Genomic DNA, 22,095 nt, shown 5'->3' with positions numbered 1-22,095 from the left:
CTGATATAGTCTTTGTGCTTGAAGGCTGTTCTTGAAGAATACCACTAGTTTTGATGAACCTACGAATGAAACTCGATCACTTCGCTTTCTAGGAGCGAAGTCTCCCTCGGATGCTCTCACTAGACCATCTTATAAATATTCTATCTAAAAATTGAGGATTCAGACACAAATTGGAACAAAATAGAACAGCTTGCGCGATTGAAAACATCTCAACAACTAATCGCCTGTATACCAATGGCTGTGGACAATGGCATTGGACAAAACACATAGTTGTTGGCGTGACTCTTGAGGCCATCAACTATATTCCGATGAGTTTCCATGTTGCTCCAGACTGTAGATAAGTAAAATGTGGTGACTGTGAAAAGTCTTATCCTGATGAGATGATGTCAAGCATCACAGGGAACGAGATCACTGCAGCCAAAGCTCAGGACCCTACCGTCTCAGTGGCAGAATCTAGACGTTGGTTGAAGTTCTCCTCAGCATCCATTCGGGCGAATGGTTTAGTGGTATAATACTCCCTTAGCATGTTTTACGAGCGTAATCTGGGAGTGGTCCAGGGTTCGATTCCCTGTTCGTCCAATGTTGGTGGTTTGATTCCACCATTATCCACAATTTTTGCCGTTCACCGCTTTATGTCCTGACTGTCTCTTTTGCGCATGTCACCTACCCGGGACATCAACATATGGCCAGAAGGATTGTATGCCAGACTCTTAATTGTTGATAAATTTGTTTTACTACCAGTTTGGTGTTAAGTGTTTTGCATCTTTTCCCGTTTCAAAGTCAATTAATTGGTGACCTCCAGTGTATGATTGAGTTTCACTTAAATATTCACGTGCTGTTATTCGACAATTCATGCGCATTTACAATTGGCGGGGCATTCCCCTCTCAACCCTCAGCCTTGGACCCCACTGAAGCAGAATCACGAACTTGTCATGGAATTTATCGATGCCAAGCGCGCAAATGTTTCAGCAGCACGAATTGATGGAGCAATTGTCTTAAATAGGCCGTGCAACCCCAAGGAACGAAGATAATACCGGTGCCCTTCAGTCTCAGCCCCCGCTGAAATTGATTGCTACGTGACCCACAAAAGGGACAGCTGTTCTCATTCGTCAAATTTCAGGGGGGACCTTGCACCTTGCACAAGCCAGGCTGTCACTAATCATCTTTGGTCCTCTCCCGCTTCTCCAGATCAGTCAGATCCAATACATACACACACCAACATCCACCTCCATCAGCCTTGTCCCTGTCCCCGCCTCACTTTTCCATTCATTCTTTTGTCCCTCTCTCTCATGACTACGCAATAAGCCCCCTTTCTTTGTTCCCAGGGCCATCGCACCATGGTCCGCGCCCTCAATCTCCGCCTCGCCCTTCAGGCAACTGCTATCAAGGTCTCGGCAAACCTGGTCACCCAGATCATCATCCACTATAGAACACCAGGTGTATCGACTTTTGATGTCCAGCAGGTACTGGAGTTTGCTATCTATGGGTTCATAGGCTCTCAGGTCGGCAACATCATCCAATTCATTCTGGAGGACTGCTTCCCCACTGGCCACGCAATCAGGGCGAACGAGATCCTGCCGCAGGTTCAGGCGGATGCGAAGCAGGTTGAGGAGAAGAAGGACGATGACACGAGAGGAACGACTAGGAGATGGTTCAATATCAGTCCGGATCTTATTTGGCGCAACGTTTTGGCGAAGTTGATTCTTGATCAAACAATTGGTCTTGCCATCAGCGGGTCTGTCTTTCTCATCTGCACAAACATCGCACGTGTTTCACACCCCTTCCTCGTTCTGGAAGTAATCCGTAATCGACTTTGGCCACTCATCAAAGCTGGCTGGCATATCTGGCCATTAGTCGCCGTATGCAACTTCCTATGGGTTCCTGTGCGCTCTCGGGTTTTGGTGGCTGTTTGTGTTGGGTTCGGCTGGAGTATCTTCTTGAGCGTCTTTGCCATGCGGAAAGGACATTGATGGGTGTTAAGACTGGGTATTTTTGGTCTTTGCGTTGTTGAATGGGTGTTTAGAGGAATTCCCCTGCGGAGCACTTTTCTTTGTATCTTGGAGTTAGAGTTTTAAAGTTACATGGGATTTAAACATCGGCCTTAAGTTTCTGTATTATGAGTTTCGAATCATGAAGACTTTTTCCGTCAAGCCCTCAATAGCAATTAAAGAATAGAATCGCCAGGTTCTCGGGTCTTATCTTAAGCTAACACTGAGACAAGGCAGGTATTGCTGTCTGTGGATTGGAGGCCATGGTACTGGCTGAGGAAACACCACGGCGATTGCGGTGCAATATTATCCAAAAGTAAACGCACTAATGAAAACATCAAAGAAGCTGCCGAACTTGAAACAACCCAGGTAGTTACATGGAGCATTGCTATAAGTTCTACCTGCTTCCGTTCAAGATCAAAAAGACAGCGAATATTCAGCTTTTGCAGCCAAGATACGGCCTGCCTTTGGCCTCAAAGGCCAGATTATGGTGCATCCTGGCACCAAAAGCCTAACTGATCAAGTGGACCACCTGTGAGACCTGCTCCTTGGGATCAGGATGACTTGGCCGCGGATACGAAATGCAAATGCTGGGTCATCCATGACTTGCTCGAGGTGCATCATAAGGTGCCAAGTAGAACGAGGTTGTGATAGAAATCGGCTCTGGGCAAAAGTTTCAAGGAGGATGGGAAACGTTGTAAATGCCCGAAAGCATTGACGTGAGCCTGAATGGTTGGAAGATCAGGCCCGTGGCCCAGCATAGGCCGCGGCGGCGTGAAGAACGAGACAATTACTTAGCCACGTACTCACGACATTGCTGAGTAGTCTGGGATCGGAGTACTTATCATCTCGTACCTGAAAAAGGCACTCCGTTTAGTGACAATCAAGCAAACTCTTCGGAGGCCGGCCGTCATCCTTCTGCGAGGAGGATATCGGGGTGCTTTCCATGCGTCATATGAGAGATGCGGTAATACCACTGCAGGGTATTTCTCCAGGTTGTAGTCGTGAGAAAGCCGATCAGGGAGGCTGGCGGTTTGCCGGATCTCCTCAGTGTTGGAGATGAAGGGACTTGAGTTACCAGTCGGTGGTCCTCGCTCGAAGAGTTTGCAATTGGGGCTGGTCACAATCGGTTGAGAAACTACACAACTCCGTAGATGAAGATGAATCTTTCTGGGCATTTGCCGAGTACCCGTGAGCGTTGTTGGAGACTTGTCAAGCGTTATCTCCAAAAGATGCTGGCATTAGTAGGGTAGAAATTGACTGATCTTAGGCCACGACCGATCGGCTAGATCATCATCGACACCCGGATCGGTTTTCCAATACTGTTCGAGTATTTCCAATGCTCGCTGGGTATTTAACAGTCCAAGCGCAGTTGAGACGCCTTGCAACGAAGTCTTTATCCTCGGCCTGTCGTCACCAAGTGCGTCGCATCCCGCAAAGAACAAGGGCGGAGTAAGAAGAGTGACTGGTGTGAGTCCGTCTCGTAGTGTCAGACGCTCTGCGCACTCGAGAATCTGCTTGACAAGGTTTTGCACGAGAGGTGACGACCTCCTCTCATTGCGTAAGCGCCGGTGGATGAGGAGCAGACCGGTGAGCTGCCATATCTGATTCGATATCCGGTATTCGTGGACTTCGGCAACAGATAGAACGCGACCGCGTATTGACATAACTGGCGGAGGATTCGCTTGATCTCGGTCGATTATGGACTGCAGATAGTTGAGGAGCCACCAGACCTCGGCCTCGACTTGACCGCCTTGCGATGAAGTCTCAGACGCTGTTCCATCATTGTTGATCCGGCGTAGTCGTGCAATCTCTTTGAACACTCCAAGGAGGTCCTTTGTACGCGAGAGATACATATCGATATACACAGGCTCGTCATCTGTGTCTGATGCGAGCGTTGTTGGCGAGGGGATAGTCGACTGTTGTGGAGCGAGTTCAGTCATTGAGTGGCAGACCAGCGATTCGGTCATGTCGAACCATCGGAGTAAAAATCGCAATTCGTCCGTCGGGTTCTGGGAAAGACCTTTATCGTGTATTCGAGAAATGAGCCCACGCGCTCCACGGAAGTGAACACTCCATCGATCTGGGCTGGGCTCACTGGCAAAGACTTCGCAAACGAAGAGTGCTCTTGATGCGGCCAGCAGGGGAATGAGTTGTTGATCTTCATCACATTCGGAGAGTTTCTGGCAAAGGGATCTCGAGCTGAGAGCTTGAAAGCCAGCAACGATGAGCGCTTGCGAGGACTGCTCCTCGCTGGTTTTGCAAGTCGCAAGTCGGTGAGTGGCCGCCAGTGCAACAATGCCCTGCAGTAAGGGCTCATTGAAGACAGCCATTGGCAAGATGAGTTCGCATAGCTCATCAAAGATCTGTGGATGTGGCGCAAGAACTTTGACGGTCCTCTCGGTGAAGTACTGTAGGCCTGATCGATGCAAGGGTGATAGGTGACCGAAGAACTCAACGGATGGGGTTAGAGGAGACATTGGCATTTGCCTCTGACTGACAACAAGTTGAGAAGACTCCGAGTCCTCTGATGGAGAATTTTGTATCCACTCTGGCTCATCGACTTTCTGATCTGGAGGAGGCGATGTAGCCTTTGGCGGGCCTGGTCTGGGAGTAGAAGGAGAAACATAGATGAAGTTTTTCTTGTTCAAATCTGAGAATGTTAGTATGTATCTTGCCTAGTAGACAATTGACATGCCTAATCTTTGAACGTTGCCTTCATTTTGTGACAAACAATCGCCAAAAGGTGACCGATTAAATGGCCTCCCTCCCCAGCGGAGCTTCACCCCGTATTCGCATTTGACCCCAGCAGTCTGACATCTCTGACACGAGGGTCTCTCTTCACTGCACTTCTTTTTAAAGCTCTTACACCTCGCACAACCAACCCATGATCGACGCTGCGGTGGCATCACAGGGGCTTTGAGTTTGGGGCACAAAGCAAAACATGCTGCTTTGGGGTTATGTCATTTGCTAGGGAACAAATGAGGGCGGGGGAAAGTTAAGTTGGTGATGGAACGGTTCAAGGCGGCGAATGGAGATAAGGCTAGAGACTGCGCTAGTACGGACTGGGAAGGATCAGGCGACCGATTGCTTATCTGTGTCACCTGCACTGATTGTCTTAAACCTGAGTGGCTGCTCTTATCAGTCATGATAAGAAATGGATGGGTACGCCATCATAGACCGGACATCTTCAGTTTCTTGGCTATCATGAACTTGAGCATGTATTATCCAAGTAATCAATTGAATGTCTGTCGAGATTGCTAAGCTGCCTTTCAATGCGGGAACCAAAAGCACTGAAGCAAGATCGCTTCTGTTTGTCATCCATGATATAGCAAACACCATCACCATTAAAACAAACATCCTCTGTTAGCTGAGTCGGCAAGATGCCTGGATCAACTAGTAGGCAAACCGAAAGTCCAGTCGCTTATTGCCCTCATCCTTTGTGGTGTCAAGATAATGCTTCTTCTGTTCATCATCCATTGCATCCCAAATCTTGTCCCTCCTCTTGTTTCTCCAGATGTAGTAGGTTCTGGTCAACAAATACAACGTGATGTTGAGCGCAATGATCGCTAAAAGATTCTTGTTTCCTTCCCGGTACCTCGGCGTGTCGTCTTTGCGGTAAACGTTGGATGCGATAATACCGGCAGATTGAACGGACATGTTGTAGACAGCTGCCGAGACTGTCCTCAGACGAACAGTATTGGAGTTGCGCGAGTTCCAACTCACTTGAATTGGATGGGCTAGAAAGATGATGTTAGTCGGCGATAGGTAAGCCAAGGGAGGAGCAAACTCACCAGTTGGAGAACCAAGCAATAGTGTCAGCACCGCGAACGAGACCCATCTGTTGACCGTGCTCATATCCACGACGTATAGATAGATCATGAACGGTAGCTTCCAAATCTGAACAGCTAAACCAAGCAGAGATCTTTCACCCCACTTCTCAGCAAGGTATGATATCAGTAGCAGGCCGCCAATGGAGAGGATCGTATGCGGAATGGTCAAAAGATTGGTAACAAGAACATTGAAGCCAAGGCCACGGAGGGTTAAGGTGAAGTACTGAGCGGGCGGCGTGGCTGGGATCAAGAATGTCAAACCGATGGCATAGATCGGCCAGAGGTCATAGTCCTTGAGCGACGCCCATAGCAACTTCGGAGTAATGGGTTGGCGGTTATGCATGTCGCCCTTGCTGGGATCGTCACGGATGACTCGGTTCACCATAATGCGCTCCTCCCTGCACGCCGGTCAGTCTCGAAGGTCTATCCATCTCTGGTGCGACTTACCGCTCGGTGAACCAACCGTTCTTACCACGGAGAATGCCTGAGGTTTGAGTGGGGCCAGCAGGCATAAGAAACCAAGCGGAAATACCAACCGCGAGCGTCAGTAGGCCCTATTTGGTACCAGTCATCAGTACAGTCAATGATGCAAAGAGTCGGAATAACAAACCTCAAACAGGAACAGCCATCTCCAGCCCTCGTAGCCGTGCCAGCCTCGCAGTTGGAGGAAGCCTGCTCCAAGAAAACCACTGATGATATCGGCGACGTTGTACGCCGTCCAGAAGAAGGCCAGACGAACAGTGAGTTCACTCGCGGTGTAAAAATAACTCAGGTATAAGATCGTCTACAAACATTCCATAACAACGATTAGTTGCGGCAACTAACACTTGGACAAGAAGGCATCATTGACCACTCACATCTGGGATAAATCCGCCCTGGAAGATAGCCAGTAAAGCACGGCATGCAAGAAACGAAGCCCTTCCGTCCAACCAGAACTGGCCCTAAGCAGACCGTCAGTATCAAGAGGGACTTTAAGTATTGCATTACCTACCGCAGAGACAAGACTCCAGAGGCACAACTGCATTGGAATCCAACGGTCAGGTCCGAGGTACTTGCTGACAAGCTGGGAGGGAAGCTCTGCGCACAAAAAGGACAACTTGAAGACGGTATTTCCAAGATTGTAATCTAACAATGCAAAGTCAAAACGATGAAGCAATCTGGTATGAAAAAGACTAACCGTTGGTGTCCATCTTCAGGTCTGGCAGAAAGTTATCGGACACAGCTTGAGACAAATTCGATCGATCCAGCTCAAGAGCCATAAACATGACGCAAGTGAATATCATGATCCGTTTATCAATCTTTCGAATGACTTTGCGTTCTTCATTAAATGTCCATCTCTCGGAAGGGTCAAATCGATGCAGATTCTCCCAGTCAGATCGGGGCTGGTAGCGCCTCGCCATGTCTGGGTCGTCAAAGACGGACCGACGGGTTGCAACAGCCTCTCCATCTTGTCTCGGCCGTCGCTGCCACCAACTTCGAGGTTCCTCTGGCGCAGCGAGGAGAAGTGTAGCGATGAGAGGGGTTGCCTTTGTGGAGGGAATGGACTTGGAGGAGTCCGAGTCGGTTGGCTCAATACGGAGGTCAACAGCATTCTTCACGTCTGACTGACGAACATCATCAGACTGTGCCATTGCGAAGATCAGGTTTCTATTTGGTCCTCTTCAGCATTCTTCTCGTAATCACCTTGGATGTAACCACGCCTTTTGTATACATTGACGTTGGTATGCGATGGCGAAATCCATGTTCCTCATCTCGAAAGACTCAACTCCGCGGGGCTACTTATGTGTCTATGGCGTCAGGTATGGATACAATAGCGAGATGTAGGGGTTGCTTCTGATGGTATTATTCGGCTTCTTTTCTGACTATTGTTTGATAACCCCCCTGAAATGGTTGTTGAGACATGTGTGTCTCGATAGTGGACACTTCAGGCTTGCAAGTGAAAAGTAACACAGACGAATGGTCAAATTGGCCGATAACGCCTTTTCGGGTCTGTTGTACCTCTCCGGTTCTCGGTATAAGCTGCATTTCAGTCGTCCTTGGCAAAGATCTGTAGTTCACGACAGAACTGGGAGGTATTGCACCATTGCTCGAACAACCACTCAACAGCTTGGGATTCCGCCGCCAAGATAATTTCTCAACATTACGCCATTCCCTCCTCCCCGAAAATAAGCATAAGTTGATAGCCGCTGGTCAAATTTCACCTCACCGAAACTATGATGGTTCGCCTATCTCTGGCGCTTCGTCGCCTCGCATCTCGGGTCGGATCTCGCCCCCCACGAGCTCCTTTGAGCATAGACGAATCGGAGCATCACAATTTAAGGATGGGACTACCAAATAGGGCCTTTTTAGTCTATCTCCGCGGATTACTCTATTTGCATTTCGGAGACAAGATGACGTGCTTCCGGTCGAGGTCTTGAACCTGCCTGCCGAAGTACTCAACGTTCTGGCCGGTGTTCTTAAATCAGACAGAGTTTGGTATACCTCTAGAATTAAGATATAATTTCTATAAGTAGTAAATCCTATATTAAGGTTTTCATTATACAGTCTTAAAGCTTAAGCCTTAAAAGGCTTATTTTATTACATAGCCTTTTTAGAAACCTTTTTCTTCTTTGATTTTATATTAAAGGATGAGTTATATTTCTTTGGACAAAATTTCAACGCCATCAGCAATAGCAGTCCAAGTATCATGAAACACTAACTTGGGCCGATAATTCAACACCAACGAGCCTCGAGCAGGACGAACAATCGCAAGGGTGATAGTGCTCAGTATAGAAGGGTCTGTAGCCACCACCGATTCGAGGCTCCCCGTAAATCCATTCAAAGCCTTTTGTATTGCAACGAGATTTCTGTTGAGCCTCCTCTGTTCCTCGAGCGCTAGCCTCAGAATCGTTTTCCCTTGTGAGCGCTTGTGTATCGAAGCTCCCTCGTCCAAAAGAGCACGAACGATTTCGACAGATCCTTGCCGAGCGGCGTCTACTAGAGGCCACTGGAAGCACTCGGATACTGTGCTTACATATCTTGCATTCGGGTTCGCTCTAGCTGATAGAAGGTCTCGTGTGAGACGAACATCTAACAAGGCGATGGCGAGACCCAGTGGAGTCATACCATTCGCTGATACTATGTTGACATCACACCTTGCTTTCAGCAGCCATTTCAAAACTCTAGGATCTGCTTGTGCTTGGTCCTGAACAGAAAGGTAATGGTGTTGCTGAGCTTCAATTTGCTGAATGTTGACCCAGTCATCACCCTCTCCGGAGAACGCAGATAGTTTTAACACATCGGCTGGGCGTTCATTCGCACTTCTCGAGCTGACTGGCCAGCACTGTTCTTGAAAATAATGCTTGATATCTGCACCGCAATCAGATAGATCTGTAATCATGTCGTCCGCGTCTTTCCCACGAAACATTGCAAGGTCTAGAGCCGATAGCATAAAGTCTGACCGGCCATGACCTAAATAGTCGCGGACCGGATATACCCTCGCCCCAGATGAAAATAGCATCTGGTATCCTACCCCCCAATGTGCATCGATCGCAATTAGTATGGGGGGCTTTCCACTCGATGAACCTTTTGCGTCTGCGCCGCCTTGCAATAAGGCTCTCACGACATCAGCTTCATAGCTTTTGTTCTCGGTCATTCTTTCAATTGCCACTTGCAGTGGGGTGAGACCCTGCCGGGCGCCGTTTCTATAAGTTTCGTTGGGTTGGGCACCCAAGCATAGTAGTGTTTCCACTCCAGCTACATTCAGAAAGTCGTAGTCAACAAGTCTGCACAGGACGTCGGTGAGGCGGTCTTTGTGGCAGAAGAAGCCAGAGAGATGGGATCTTAAGGCCTTGCTAAGTGTATGGACGACATCTCTACACTCTGGCCCTTTTGAATCGCATAATAAGTGATGTAAAAGCCGAAGATGACGATTGGCATGCGCCCAGAGTGCGATGTTGTTGTTTGACTTATCATCATCCCAGGGAAAGATAAGACCAGGAGCATTCTCATTTATCAGCTTCAAGAAAAGATCGTTAAACTTAGTCTCTTCTTGAAGATTGAAATAAGGTCGTGACGTGTGATCAAGCCAATGTGCCTCAGCATAGCTGAAAAATAATTGTGCTTCGCCTACGGTCACAGAAGACTTGGCCGTGGAAACAACTTCTAGAATCCTTCCCAAGTCAAACTTTGGGGTTTGTTGTTGTGGCCGTTTCTGTTGGATAATGGTCTTCATGAAGCAAGCAAGAAGGCTCTCTCGGGTAGTCGCATCCGATATTGTCTGCAGAGATTTGTTGTCAAAAACAAGCTTCTTTTGACGAGCAATTCGTCGGTCGAGTTGCTCGAGATTCAGAGCAGTGATACAAATGAAACCTATTGTTGAGTCTGCCTGACGCAGGGTGAAGAGGAAAATCCTATGTTGACGCTTTCCGAGAGCTGGTCCAAGGCCGTGGTTCTTGGCACTATCGATCTGGGGAGAACTTGATACCCCCTCCAAATTCTGTTCTTTGGAAAGGTCCTCGAGACATTCGGCCTCGCTATCCACGAGGACATGTCTTAATGCGCTATGGTGAATGTAGTGAACAGTATTCTCCTCTTCGTCAATATAGAGCAGCCCACCGCCACAACGGTAAACCATAGCCTCAGCATCCAGCGGAAGAGTTGAGTCATCCCAAAAGGGCACACCAGGTTCAATATTAAGGGCGCTCCGTAACTCGTTTTTCGTCAATGGGCGTATAGCTGCAGTGACTATTTCAAAAATTCGACTTCCGTATTTATCATCCTTGATTCTGCCCAGGGCCTGTTCAAATGACTCAAAGAGGCCGGTAGGTAAACGATCAAGAATACGGGCAAAGTCCCCAAGAACAGTCAGAGTCTCGCCGTATAGGGGGAATAGAGCGTTGAGTTGAAGTACAACCCATAGATACATTCCTTGAGCCCCTTGGACTAGTATATTCTGGACATGCTCCTTGGTCGCTTCGTCTAATCTCTGTGCTAGGGTTCGACGACTAAGCTCTCCTTTAATGTAACTCTCAATTTCTCGGTCTTTCCGGGAACAAGACATTGAGATTGAGTGTACGGTTTGAAGAAGCTCCAAAACCATGGGTCTGATGAGGGAGTCAAATCGTACTGAGCAGCAGATATGTAATTGGAGATGGGTCTGTAAATCCGCCAGTGGTCGGAGAACTTCTTGAGCATCTTCAGCACCTAGTTCATCTAGACCGTCCATGATAACATAGTAATGACAATGATCTGGAAAATGCGCTTTGATAAACTCGATAATAGATTCTGTGTCATTTGCTGTGTACTCTTGGCTGTATTGACGGATTGCTGGATGGTCCGCGGGGAGTCTTAGAGATCTAAGGAATTGGTGGGCTATGCTTCCAAATAGTGTGCGAGGTAAGAGTGTCTTTCGGTCCATCGATTGACAAAAGAATGAAGCTACCGCACATAGGCCAGGCTGCGGTTCAGTGGAAAGGCTGGGCCAGAACTTGCCTGTAATATTGGCCATGGTAACCGTTTTACCACTCCCAAGCGATCCATGTATTAACAACGTTGATGAGGAGGAAGCCGATCTCCAATTCATGTATTGCTCGTCGTCGAAGATCCACTCCACAGATCCCTTCCGTCGCTCACGTCGCCAGGTACTTTCAAACTCATCTTGATGCGGTGACAACTGCCGAAGTACTTGAATGCGCCAATCCTCCGCTCTTCTCTTCCTCGACTCGCCCCACGAGGATAGACTACCTGAAATGGCCGCAATCGACGTATTTGCTTGAGCTTGGGATGCTTCGTTCAAGTAAGCAAGCTTTTTGTTGATCACTTTTGACCAAAATGCCAGTTGTGTCTCGAATTCCTTAAATTCTTTCTCTAAGCATGTGCTTGTAGCTAATTGAGCAAGAAAACCTTTCTTCTCGAAGCCAATGATTGTTTTGCACATTTCGGTAATAACAATTAGGTATTCGCAAGTAAGGGCCTTTAAATCCGAGTCGTGGGGAAATAATAGGACTCGATCTCGTTGGATGATAGTTGCGTGTCCTAAACGCATGAGCAAGAGCGAAAGGCGTTCAAAATAGGATAGATGACCGGTCGCTATCTACATTTCAGACTGGTCAGGAAATTGAAGTGGTATCAAAATGGCTAGTATTCTCACCTCAAGAGACAGTCTCACGGTTGCCCAAACGCCACTTGCGATCATGTTCTGAGATCCACCAACTAAGATGTCGCCAGGTTTGATAAGAAGCTGGATTTGATCTAAGAACTTGAGAAGTCTTGTACCAAAAGGCTTCCAAGAGGTTTGATGGAGTCGCGAACCATCTCGATTGATTTCTTCCGTAAGACGGATGACGTCGATTTCGGAGGGAGGAGAATGCGTTTGCCATGTTTTGAAGATTGGCCGGTATTTTTCGTCAAGTCCAGAGCTGAATTCTGAGATAACCTTTGCGAGTCTTACGGCGGGCGTTAAAGGCGCCGCAGTGGGTACGGGTACTAAAGAGGACATGATGTCGTCGTTAGAAGATACCCTGGCTTAACCGCAAGGGAATTTATCCTTTTGCATACGACACACAATACTTCTTTTGCAAAGAGAAGTGTATGTAATTTGGCTTGATCACGAAGATGGATAAGCAGGCTGAGTTTGGAGATGAGAAAGAAGAGAGGCGGCAAGTGATTCTGTCCCTTGTGTGGTTATAGTCTGCCTTATCACGTCACTGTAAGACATGTGAGGGGTTATCTGCAGGCATCTGGTTCCTGATAGGTTGTACGAAGTACAAGGGGATTGAAAATGATGGGACCAATAATAAGAAATTGAAGAGGTATATGATATTATAATTGCAGATTCAAATAGAAAAACAAATTTATAAAAACTACTTAAAGTACCTTAATAGATTTAAAAATATAAATAGTGTTATTAAAGGGTAATTGTGGCATTCTTTAAATCAGTCATCTTAGAACTTGAACCCGTCCAGAAGATGTGCTCCCCTGATTCGACTTGATACTTGGCATTGTTGTAGTAGCCAAGATCGTTCTTGGGTATCCTGAAGTTGACAACCATACCCTGGCCTGACTTAACCTCAACCTTCTGAAAGCGGATCAGGCGTTTGTTTGGCAGCTCGATCTCGGAGTTCGAAGGTCTCTGATAGACCTGGATGACCTCCTTTCCCGTAAGGGAGCCTGTGTTGGTCACCGTAACCGAGATAGAAACGGCGTTACCGTTCTGAGTAATCTTAGGAGCAGAGATGTCGAAGGTGGTATAGCTGAGGCCGTAGCCGAACGGCATGGGAGCATCACCTCGTTTTAGACAGGGGAAGTTGTAGTCATATGTGGCGCAAACACTGGGAGTCTGAATGAAGCTTACGCCTCCTTGTGCGTCAGAAGGCAGATAGTCGTAGTACACTGGGAGGGCTCCCTCAGCTTGCGGCATAGTTACAGTCAGCTTGCCACTGGGGTTAACCTTGCCCTGAATAATCTCGACTGCGCTGTCGGCGGTGAACTCGCCAGCGAGGAACGTGTGGAGGATGGCGTCGGCCCGTATGGTTGAGTTGTTGAGCACAAACGACTGGCCACCACTGAGAACAACAATCGTTGGCACGCCGGCGTCGAGAACGGCGTCAATGAGTTGCTGCTGACTACCGGGGAAGCCCAAACTGGCATGTGTGAAGAATTCGCCATCCGTACGCTCACCAGCATTTGGATCCAGAGTGTATACGGACAGAGATCCAACAGCCACAATCGCAAGGCCGGCTTCCTTTGCAGCAGCGACAGCAGCTTGGATGCCCTCAGTGTCACTATCACGTACGAAAGCAATGTCAACGCCCTTGATGTACTTAACGTTCTTGGCTCCGAGCGCTGCCTCGAGGCTCCCCTTCAGCGTGCGTCCATGCAAGGGTTTCTCGCTCGTACTGGGAGCGTAGCTTCCAGGATTCAAAAGGTCGGCCATGGGGCCGAGGAGTGCAACCTTGGGGATCTTGGATTTGGGAAGAAAATTGTTCTTGTTCTGTAGTAGGACGATGGATTCGCGTGAAGCCTTCCGGTTGATGTCGAGATGCTTGGATGCGCGAAGCACCTTCTTGAGGTTCTTCATCGTGGGCAAGGGAAGATCAAACATGCCAGTCGCAAACTTGATGATCAAATGCTGCTTCACTGCCTCGTCTACCAGCCTCACGATCTCCTGGTCGCCCGAACTGTTAACAAGAGTCGGAAATGCGGCTGGTTGTTGAGGAGCTAGCTCGAGCTGCAATCCGGCACGGAGGGCCTTGGTAGCTGCATCCTTGAGAGATGAAGCCACGAGGCTTTGGGTATGAAGATGTGGAATGGCCACGGCGTCGGACATGAGCAGGCCATCAAAGCCCATTTCAGATCTCAGCATACCCTGCAGAAGCTGTTTGTTGATTGACATAGGGACACGGTCGATACTGGAATACGACACCATGATAGACGCAGGGTTTTCCTTGAGCACGCGAATGTACGGAAGGGCGAGATCGTTGTACAAATGATTGATGCCGCCGGCCATGCTAGCAGTGTTGATACCGCCCGCGCCTTCTCCGTATAAGAAGTGCTTGACCGTGGTGGCGACTTTGATGAATCCGTTCTTGTCTTTCTCTTCCATAGTTCGAACATACTGCGCTGCGAATTCACCGACAAGATAGACATCTTCGCCGTAGCTGGTATGGAATCGGTTAGCCATACGTCCATATGCACAGGAAGCCGTCAACACCGCGAGCAAATACAAGAATGAAGTTGTAGTGGAAAAGGAGTTGCTTACGTCTCGCCCACTCGGCCGTATCTGGGATCCTTGGCTACGTCTAGCTCGGGACTTAGTACCCAGTGCGTCCCGAGCGCCATGTTCTCGTCTCGAATCGCTCCCGCTACTTGGCCATACAGATCTAGGTCCCATGTCGTGGAGAGTGAGAGTGTTGCTGGAAAGAGGGTCCCTCCAGGCACATAGATGGAGTTGACCGAATCTGTGACTGTAATGTACGGAACTTTGCCATCCTGCATTTGCTCCTGTCGGACCTTATTCGCGAATGGCAGCACCTTTTCAGCAGGATTCAATTGTGAGCCGTAACCTAATGAGAATTTGTCAGCTTGGGACTTGTTCGTTGAGACAAGGCTTTGTGCACTTGCGCCTTACGAAAGACCTACTTACTTAGTATACCATGCTGCAGAGGGTACAACGCATCATATGCAGTCTGGTTAAAGGATGAATTAGGATCCAGAAGCTTTCTTATACCACCTAACTGGGCGATCTTCTCTGTCCATTTGAGGGTGGGCAAGAGAGCCTCCACGCGCTCAGCTGGGGAGAGAGCTTTGTTTTTCCAGGCTTCGTTGTTTGCGCTCGGTGCGGCGATCACATGGTACGCCAAGGACCCAGTAAGAGCTAGGCTTGTCACAGAGAAACGGACCATCTCGCCAGGCTGTTGAGGGTGACTTGTGTAGAGACGCCGACAGCTGGATTCTTGGGGGAGTTACTGTTAGTGGTTGGATGTATCAATGGGATGACATTCTTCTTATACTTTTCTTCGCAGGCCAATGCAGCAGAGTTGCTAACGCCCGCATCACTCTTTCAAGGTACATCGGCATGAAGCTGGGGCATATGGCCTTAGCTTGCTTGCCTCATTTCTGCACAGATGACGAATAAATTCATGAAGCGAGCTGAGCCAGGTCTTTTCCGCCAAGGTTGTGCGGATGGCGATGATCATGTCTTTGGCCATACGCATGATCCATTTCTTGAGAGTCCAGAGACTAATCCGGGGTATTACCTACGAATCTGATTCGATAAATTGATTATCTGAGGACATAAACCGACAACCGGACAGTGTTGTGATATGTTCAATTTTGACTTAGTGACTGCCAACGTGAGATGAGCCTGGAGGCTCGTCGCTCGGGCAAGACATATCCATCTTAGTTTCTTCTCTGAACCAATTGCAGTCTAGTCAAGGTGGTATTGACCGACTACCGAACCCCAGATCAGATGCCCGAGTACGTGTATCTCGGCCGGATTTACCAGAAAAGGCTAAGCCATTTTTCAAGGACATCGGCCCTCGAAAGACGCAATCACTCATAGCCCGCGTGGATGGTCCATTTTCGTCGTCGAATTTGCTGCGGGGCTATAACTCTTTCGAGGGAGCCACGAGTTCCGGGTGAAGTGCCGATTCTCGTTCACCTTCTTTGAATAAGAGGTGTTTAAACCAAAACGAGCATAACGCAAGATAGGGTTAGCCTAAATTACGCCATACCTAGCCTGGCGTGATAGCTCTTGTTCGCCGTTGATACATAGTGAGTTGCATCTCCCAGCAACACTAATACGAAGTATATAATATTTTCTGATTAGATCTACAGGAAGCAGTGGGTCAAATACAACATAAGAATGACACACGATTCTCGCCAGACTGACTGTTTCCTGATTCGTTAGCGGTAGCAACGGTGTCATTGGAAGATTATATGGCTTAGCCTTCAAAGTCAAAGCAATGTCTAATTGAAGTGGTCGGAGCATTTCTTGAACGAGATGACCTGCTCTTCTGCCGATAGCACTGGCACAACATAAGGAGCTAATAAGATGAACTGTCGCTCACGTGCTTGCGCCCAATTCCGTGAGTTGATCTTCCAGGAGCCATGCCCAGTCCTGGGGAGCCCACCACGCGAAGAGACCAGGTGCAGCAGGGCTGCGAGTGCTCATTGGCTCTTGGCCACGAGGCTTGGCCGTATGAGCTCGAAGCTTTTCTTTTGTAGGCTGATTGTTGGTTATAGAGTTCGTTTTCAGATGGGGGTTTGCTGATTGCGACCCTGCAGTCGCATCAGTTGTAGCGGTCGATGCGCCAACGAGGCGAGGTCTCTCCTCTTGAGAATTGCCATGGTTACCCCGTGTAGGAGAACTGTGTTGGTTGTCCCCCATCGAAAAGGCTGGGTGCCGAGGTGTACCAGAACCAGGAGTTACTTCCTCGATATGGGAACTCTGGTACTCTTCATCGTCGCGTTCAATATTTGACAATTCAGCTCGGCGCAAGAGACTGTGTACAGCCAAACGCTGTCGAGCACGCACAGCTTCGGAAAAATGACCGTCCGATCTGTTTTGACTCTGTAGCGAGGACAGATGATGGATCTCACTCTGCAGAGTCCGACCCTCTTCGGGGTTGCCGTTGATCGCCGGTGCAGTAGCTGGGCCTGAATCGGGTGTGCATATCTCGTTGGCTGTAGTTACTGAGAAGCCTGGTTGGGTTTCATCAGATAGAGTTCCCGCAACAGGTGTTGCGTTTGCTGCCGCAGCTGACCCCTGGTTCGCTGCCACGTGAATAAATCCAGCGGCCCCCGACTGATCGTCAGGAAGGTTTCGTTTATTCTTTTGCTGCTCGGAGAAGATGGCGATGGACTCCTCCAGTTCCCTAATGATAGGACTCACGAGTGCTGAGAATCGGAAAAATCTCCTGAGCGCAGCTAGGCAAAGCTCGGCACGGCTAATAGCGAATTCCGGTGACGGCCGAGCAAGGCCGCGACCGCATCGAGAGATGAAGAGGATAAGACGGGTGGCATGGTAAGCACAAATAGCTGTGTCGAATTCAAGGAGGTGATGTTGCGTGCTATGCTGGTTGAATGCGGTAAGTATGTAGATAATTCGCGTTGCGTGATGCAAACATTGAGCCTCAGCAGCAAGGAGGGCCTGGTAGTCATGGCCAACGAGCACGGCAGCGGGGGCAGCCTCCGAGTACCCAGGCAAAAGGATGCGGTTGATATCGCAGTGTGCCTGGTGCCATGAGATGTGGGCCAGCAATAGACGAGGGAGCCATCGGGAGATAGACCCGTTTCCGTTACAACTGCTGCCAGGAGACTCAAATGCTCCATCCACGCTTAAGAGAGCTTCCAGGATCGGTGCTGGTTTCTCCATGCATGCTAGTGTTTGTAAGTGGTGGCTGAAGAGGTCTGTGAGATTACACAACGGCGTTTCTAGCAGCGCAATTTTCCTAGAAAGCTTCATTACATCACTTCGAATTGCTTCCAGCTGCATAACAAGCCCGTAGGTGCCCCCCTCACCACGGCAGTTTTGGTACTCGCCGTCGGCTTGTTCCTTTGCAGTAACATCAATTTCGTGACCACTGGTCATTGCCATGAAGTGTTCCTCGCTGCGCGGAACGTCAATGTAGATGACCTCCATTGGCAACGAGTCAAACTCGGCAAGGCCAATCGAGAAATAGCGCTCGACCATCTTTAGAGACCAGAGAGTGCGGCGTCGTACTTCTCGCGCAACTGGCTGAAGGTCATGTCTCTCGTAATTGAGTCGCATAGTCGTGGCGAAGCGAGCAGCCGTGGCTGTCAGCATGAATGCCCTTTGAAAAAGCTCCGTCTCTATGTAATAGTGAATTACGAGGAGAAGCGCCTGAAGTTTGGTTATACTAGGCGATTCGAGACTTCTCCATATGCTCTCCTCGGCCATCCTGATCCACGCACCCGTATCCTCAGTAGAGGCAACGATGTGGTTGACCGCTCTTCGACTCGAGTCTTGTTGATGATCAAGCTCGAGATCGACTTCTCTGCGCAGGTACAGCATTGCAATCGCGCAAATAGAAGCAGGAAGGGCACGATGCACGTCATGCGAATGGCACCTTATCCTGGTGGTTTCTGGATGTAGAAATGCGTATGATGGCATCGGATAGATGAACTTGAAGAAGACGTCAAGGAGACTGTCTAGTTGATCGCGGCTTGGGCCACCGTAAACTGAGCCTCTTGTTACAGACCCTGTTGAGGATGGATGCCACGATACTGATGAGTCTGCGGGCGAAGACAGCGGCATTGTAGCTGTTTCTCCGCACCTTGAAGGATGTCCCGCAGACTGCTGCTGCCGGGGCAGTTCTGTTCTTTGCAGCTGATGCTGTTGATGCTCCTGTCGCTGAGGCTCGTGCTCCACTTCATACTCCTGGTCAATCGCCAGGCCGTGTTCATAATCGTGTTCCAGTTCCTGCTGCTGCTCCGGTGCTTTTTGGTGTTGGTGCTGCTCCGTTATTTCAGTAGCTGGAGGACTGGTTGACATTTCGGAGACAGACTGCAAGCCCTGTTCTCTTTCCAGAAAGGAGCATTCGTTTTGCTGAGGGGCCTCCTCCAGTGTGGTTTCGTCAAGCAAATAACCTTCTGGGGCGCGTCGATAACGCTTAAGTGGCGGATAAGTGCATCTGATGTCCTTCTGCTGACATGCGACACATGCCGGAAGCGTCGCCGAGCACTTGATCTTCTTGAGACGACAGGAAGAGCAGGCACGAGCTCCTCGGAGGCGTTTCCTCGACGGTGACGGGCTCTCGTGAAGTTGGCACTCATCATTGTTGAGAGAGCAAGCCAAGTTCAGCCGTCGACAATTGCGACACGTCCCTGGTTGTTTGTCGCAGCGTACCTTGCGCTGTTTGCATTGAAAACATGTTTGAGGGATGTAGGTATTGGTATGAAGCCTGAAATGGCCGATATACTGTTCGTAATCCATTGGATGCCATCCTTCTCGCGACCGATGCTTGTCAGCTTGTGAATTGACCCAGTTTGTGAGATGTGAATGATTTGGATGGCAATGAAACTGCAGCGACCCGTGTTTGCGGGGAAGTGGAGAGTCCCCAAGGGGCCATGGCGTGCTATTCTCTCCAAGTGACGGAACCAACTGAATTTAATTTAGGGCGGGTCAGCGTCTTTTTAGTGCCGTTTGGCCCCGCATCAGCAGAGCCACAGCGCCTTCAGAGGCTAACATTGGGGATAAGTCGCCAAGGTCCATTCTTGCAAACCCTTCACAGGGGCTTGAATGAGTACAATAGCTTCATCTCAGCTCCTTTTCACAGGCCAAGAGGCTTGACTTTGCGAGTACTGTTTCATTAGGATCTTGATGCTTCTAGTCACTGTGTTATGTACATGTCTCATCTATCAGTTGTCTTACAATCTGCGTTCCATCCAATCCTTCACAACTTCTGCTTCAGCGCATCCTCAGGTCGCACGCCGTTCTGTTCTGCATACTTGACTGCCGCTGGGACACCTTTACTTGGACCACTCAGTCGGAGATGGATCGGATCATCGCCAATATGCTCCATCTTGGCCTCGAGGAGAGCCGTCATGTGCTTGACCACGTCAATATACGCACTATCGTTGTACAAGTTGAAGAGCTCGAGGGGGTCCTTCTCGCAATCAAATAGCTCCCATTCCTTTTCCTCTGGCTCATTAATATTGTCTGCACTTCCTGGCCGCGCGCCTACAACTCCGAGATCCTCGTTATACCAGTAAATGAGCTTATACCGCTGATTGCGGCATCCGTAGTGCGCATAGGCCTGGTGAATTACATCGTTGTGCATCCAGTAACGGTGATACGCGACGTTCTCCCATTCAGGACCTGTCACGGATCCCCCGCGCATCAGGGGCAGTGCCGACTTGCCTTGCATATAGTTCGGGATCTTGATGCCCGCCAGCTCGAGGAAGGTCGGGGCAAAGTCGACATTGCAGAATATCTCATTGCTGATAGAGCCGGCTGGAATCTGCTTCGGGAGTTGCGCCAGGAAGGGCATCTGGAAAGATTCCTCGTACATAAACCGCTTGTCGAACCATCCATGCTCACCCAAGAAGAAGCCCTGGTCCGAAGTGTAAATAACAAGAGTGTTCTCGGTAAGGCCCTTCTGGTCAAGATAGTCCAGCATGCGCCCTACGTTGTCATCCACAGATTGGATCACGCGCAGGTAGCGCTGCATGTAGCGTTGGAACTTGAAGGCAGACAGCTCGGCAGGTGTAGTGAATGTGAAAACGGTGCCATCATCTTTGTCAATCAGCTTAACGCTCGGGTCCGTTGGGATCTTGCGTTGGGCCGAGCCGGACTCTTGAGTCACACGCTCGCCTACCGACCGACCGCCGTCTGGCTGAACGAGTCCAAGATCCTGATATGTCAAGTCCTCAGCCACGCGCATTTTGGCGACTCTGGCAGCTTTAGCTCTATTCTTGTAGTCATCGTCGTACGTCTCTGGAACCTTGATCGGCTTGTCGGCATACAGGCTCTTGTGCTTTGTATCGCATTCCCAAGATCGGTGAGGAGCTTTGTGATGGCACATCACAAAGAATGGCTTACCAGAGCTCTCGGTGGCAGTTATCCACTCAAGGCACTTGTCGGTGATTATGTCCGTGACGTACCCTGTTTCGTGACGCTCGACGCCTGCGCCTTTGCCGTCGGGGGGCATTTCGATGAACTCGGGGTCCCAGTAGTCCCCTTGGCCTGGCAGGACGCTCCAGTAGTCGAAGCCCGTCGGCTGGTGTGGTTCGCCTTCGCCCAAATGCCACTTGCCTACCATTGCCGTACGGTAACCGCCTGTGCGTATGTGCTTCGCTACGTTGGGCATATGTTTGTTGATGTGGTTGTCGAGCGTCATGACTCCGTTCACGTGGTTATGTGTTCCTGTAAGAATGGCCGCTCGAGATGGTGTACAGATGGAGTTTGTTACATAGCAGTGATTGAAGAGCATTCCATTCTTGGCAATCCGATCGAGGTTTGGCGTATTGTTTATGCCCGCGCCGTAAGCACTGATGGCCTTGGATGCATGGTCATCTGCCATGATGAAGAGAATATTCGGTCGCGAGTCCATCTTGACCCCAATGATTGAGTGGTTCGTTTAGTGAAGAATAGAATGAGGCAGAATATGGAAAGAGACACGCTTTGAGACCTAAGGAACGGAGGTAGAATATGTCAGTCAGTGCTTGGGACGATCAGGTAGCCACAAGCTATTCGGAGAACTTGGTGAAGTGCTTACTATGTATGTGACGGAGGTTGAGGACAACAAACAGTCTTACCGGCTAATGTTAGCTATCGTATTATTACGCTTTTACATCAGACGTAAGAATTTTTGATAGCCGATGCAGCGGCCCGTAGGCGACTGTCTTCTCTTCCTGGCACTCTCCTTTCCGTCTCGAATGGCCTATCAAGAGCTCGGAGCCCCAGCATGACTCTGTTGCAGCCAAAAGAAGAAACGATGGCTACCGGTAGTCGGCCGGATGCTACAATCGGGTATAGTGTAATTGGCACCGACTTGGCTGTGGAGACTCACCCGACTCTTCCCCATGTCCGGGTATCGGTAGCGAGCTCCCTTTGGGGCTAGTCTTCTCGGCTGCCAACCTACGGATCCATGACAGGACTCCAGTGCATGATCCTTCCAAGATGGTGTCCACCAAACCTCACAACTGTACCAATCTTCCGGGATCTCTACCTAGCAGAGTCTCGATTTCAGCCCATTTGCGGTGCATCTCACCATTGCCCTTCCACAGCACGCCATGCTTTAACGCCAGTTTGCCCGTCTACGTTCCGC

General features: G+C 49.4%; 7 protein-coding genes and 1 non-coding gene across 8 annotated transcripts; 2 read left to right on the top strand and 6 right to left on the bottom strand.

Moving 5' to 3' along the window:
• The first annotated feature begins 489 nt into the window (after window positions 1-489).
• On the top strand, window positions 490-579 carry tRNA. Its single transcript is given in 2 exon segments — window positions 490-525; window positions 544-579. It is a non-coding gene; the product is annotated as a tRNA-Ala (tRNA).
• A 758-nt stretch (window positions 580-1,337) lies between these two features.
• Window positions 1,338-1,970, top strand: FPRO_14317 (uncharacterized protein; the record flags this gene model as incomplete). The annotated part of the gene is made up of 1 exon (XM_031219328.1): window positions 1,338-1,970. The coding sequence occupies one exon, from the start codon at window positions 1,338-1,340 to the stop codon at window positions 1,968-1,970; it is 633 nt and encodes a 210-aa protein (XP_031085098.1).
• Window positions 1,971-3,229: 1,259 nt separating this feature from the next.
• On the bottom strand, window positions 3,230-4,897 carry FPRO_14316 (uncharacterized protein; the record flags this gene model as incomplete). The annotated part of the gene is made up of 2 exons (XM_031219327.1): window positions 3,230-4,641; window positions 4,687-4,897. 2 exons carry the CDS (start codon window positions 4,895-4,897, stop codon window positions 3,230-3,232), a joined length of 1,623 nt encoding a protein of 540 aa, XP_031085097.1.
• A 487-nt stretch (window positions 4,898-5,384) lies between these two features.
• FPRO_14315 (uncharacterized protein) lies at window positions 5,385-7,452 on the bottom strand (the record flags this gene model as incomplete). The annotated part of the gene is made up of 7 exons (XM_031219326.1): window positions 5,385-5,728; window positions 5,783-6,219; window positions 6,269-6,375; window positions 6,432-6,605; window positions 6,679-6,762; window positions 6,813-6,946; window positions 6,999-7,452. 7 exons carry the CDS (start codon window positions 7,450-7,452, stop codon window positions 5,385-5,387), a joined length of 1,734 nt encoding a protein of 577 aa, XP_031085096.1.
• Window positions 7,453-8,453: 1,001 nt separating this feature from the next.
• On the bottom strand, window positions 8,454-12,299 carry FPRO_14314 (uncharacterized protein; the record flags this gene model as incomplete). The annotated part of the gene is made up of 2 exons (XM_031219324.1): window positions 8,454-11,894; window positions 11,952-12,299. The coding sequence occupies 2 exons, from the start codon at window positions 12,297-12,299 to the stop codon at window positions 8,454-8,456; spliced, it is 3,789 nt and encodes a 1,262-aa protein (XP_031085095.1).
• A 408-nt stretch (window positions 12,300-12,707) lies between these two features.
• FPRO_14313 (uncharacterized protein) lies at window positions 12,708-15,204 on the bottom strand (the record flags this gene model as incomplete). The annotated part of the gene is made up of 3 exons (XM_031219323.1): window positions 12,708-14,460; window positions 14,562-14,865; window positions 14,946-15,204. The coding sequence occupies 3 exons, from the start codon at window positions 15,202-15,204 to the stop codon at window positions 12,708-12,710; spliced, it is 2,316 nt and encodes a 771-aa protein (XP_031085094.1).
• Window positions 15,205-16,367: 1,163 nt separating this feature from the next.
• Window positions 16,368-18,818, bottom strand: FPRO_14312 (uncharacterized protein; the record flags this gene model as incomplete). The annotated part of the gene is made up of 1 exon (XM_031219322.1): window positions 16,368-18,818. One exon carries the CDS (start codon window positions 18,816-18,818, stop codon window positions 16,368-16,370), a length of 2,451 nt encoding a protein of 816 aa, XP_031085093.1.
• Window positions 18,819-19,719: 901 nt separating this feature from the next.
• On the bottom strand, window positions 19,720-21,378 carry FPRO_14311 (putative sulfatase; the record flags this gene model as incomplete). Its single annotated transcript, XM_031219321.1, has 1 exon — window positions 19,720-21,378. One exon carries the CDS (start codon window positions 21,376-21,378, stop codon window positions 19,720-19,722), a length of 1,659 nt encoding a protein of 552 aa, XP_031085092.1.
• Between the last annotated feature and the right edge of the window lie 717 nt (window positions 21,379-22,095).

Source organism: Fusarium proliferatum, assembly GCF_900067095.1.
Source record: "Fusarium proliferatum ET1 genome assembly, contig: FPRO_scaffold008, whole genome shotgun sequence".
In the NCBI taxonomy this organism is placed as follows: Eukaryota; Fungi; Ascomycota; class Sordariomycetes; order Hypocreales; family Nectriaceae; genus Fusarium; species Fusarium proliferatum.
Note: the sequence above shows the minus strand (reverse complement) of the source record. Positions and strands in the feature narration are given on the sequence as shown.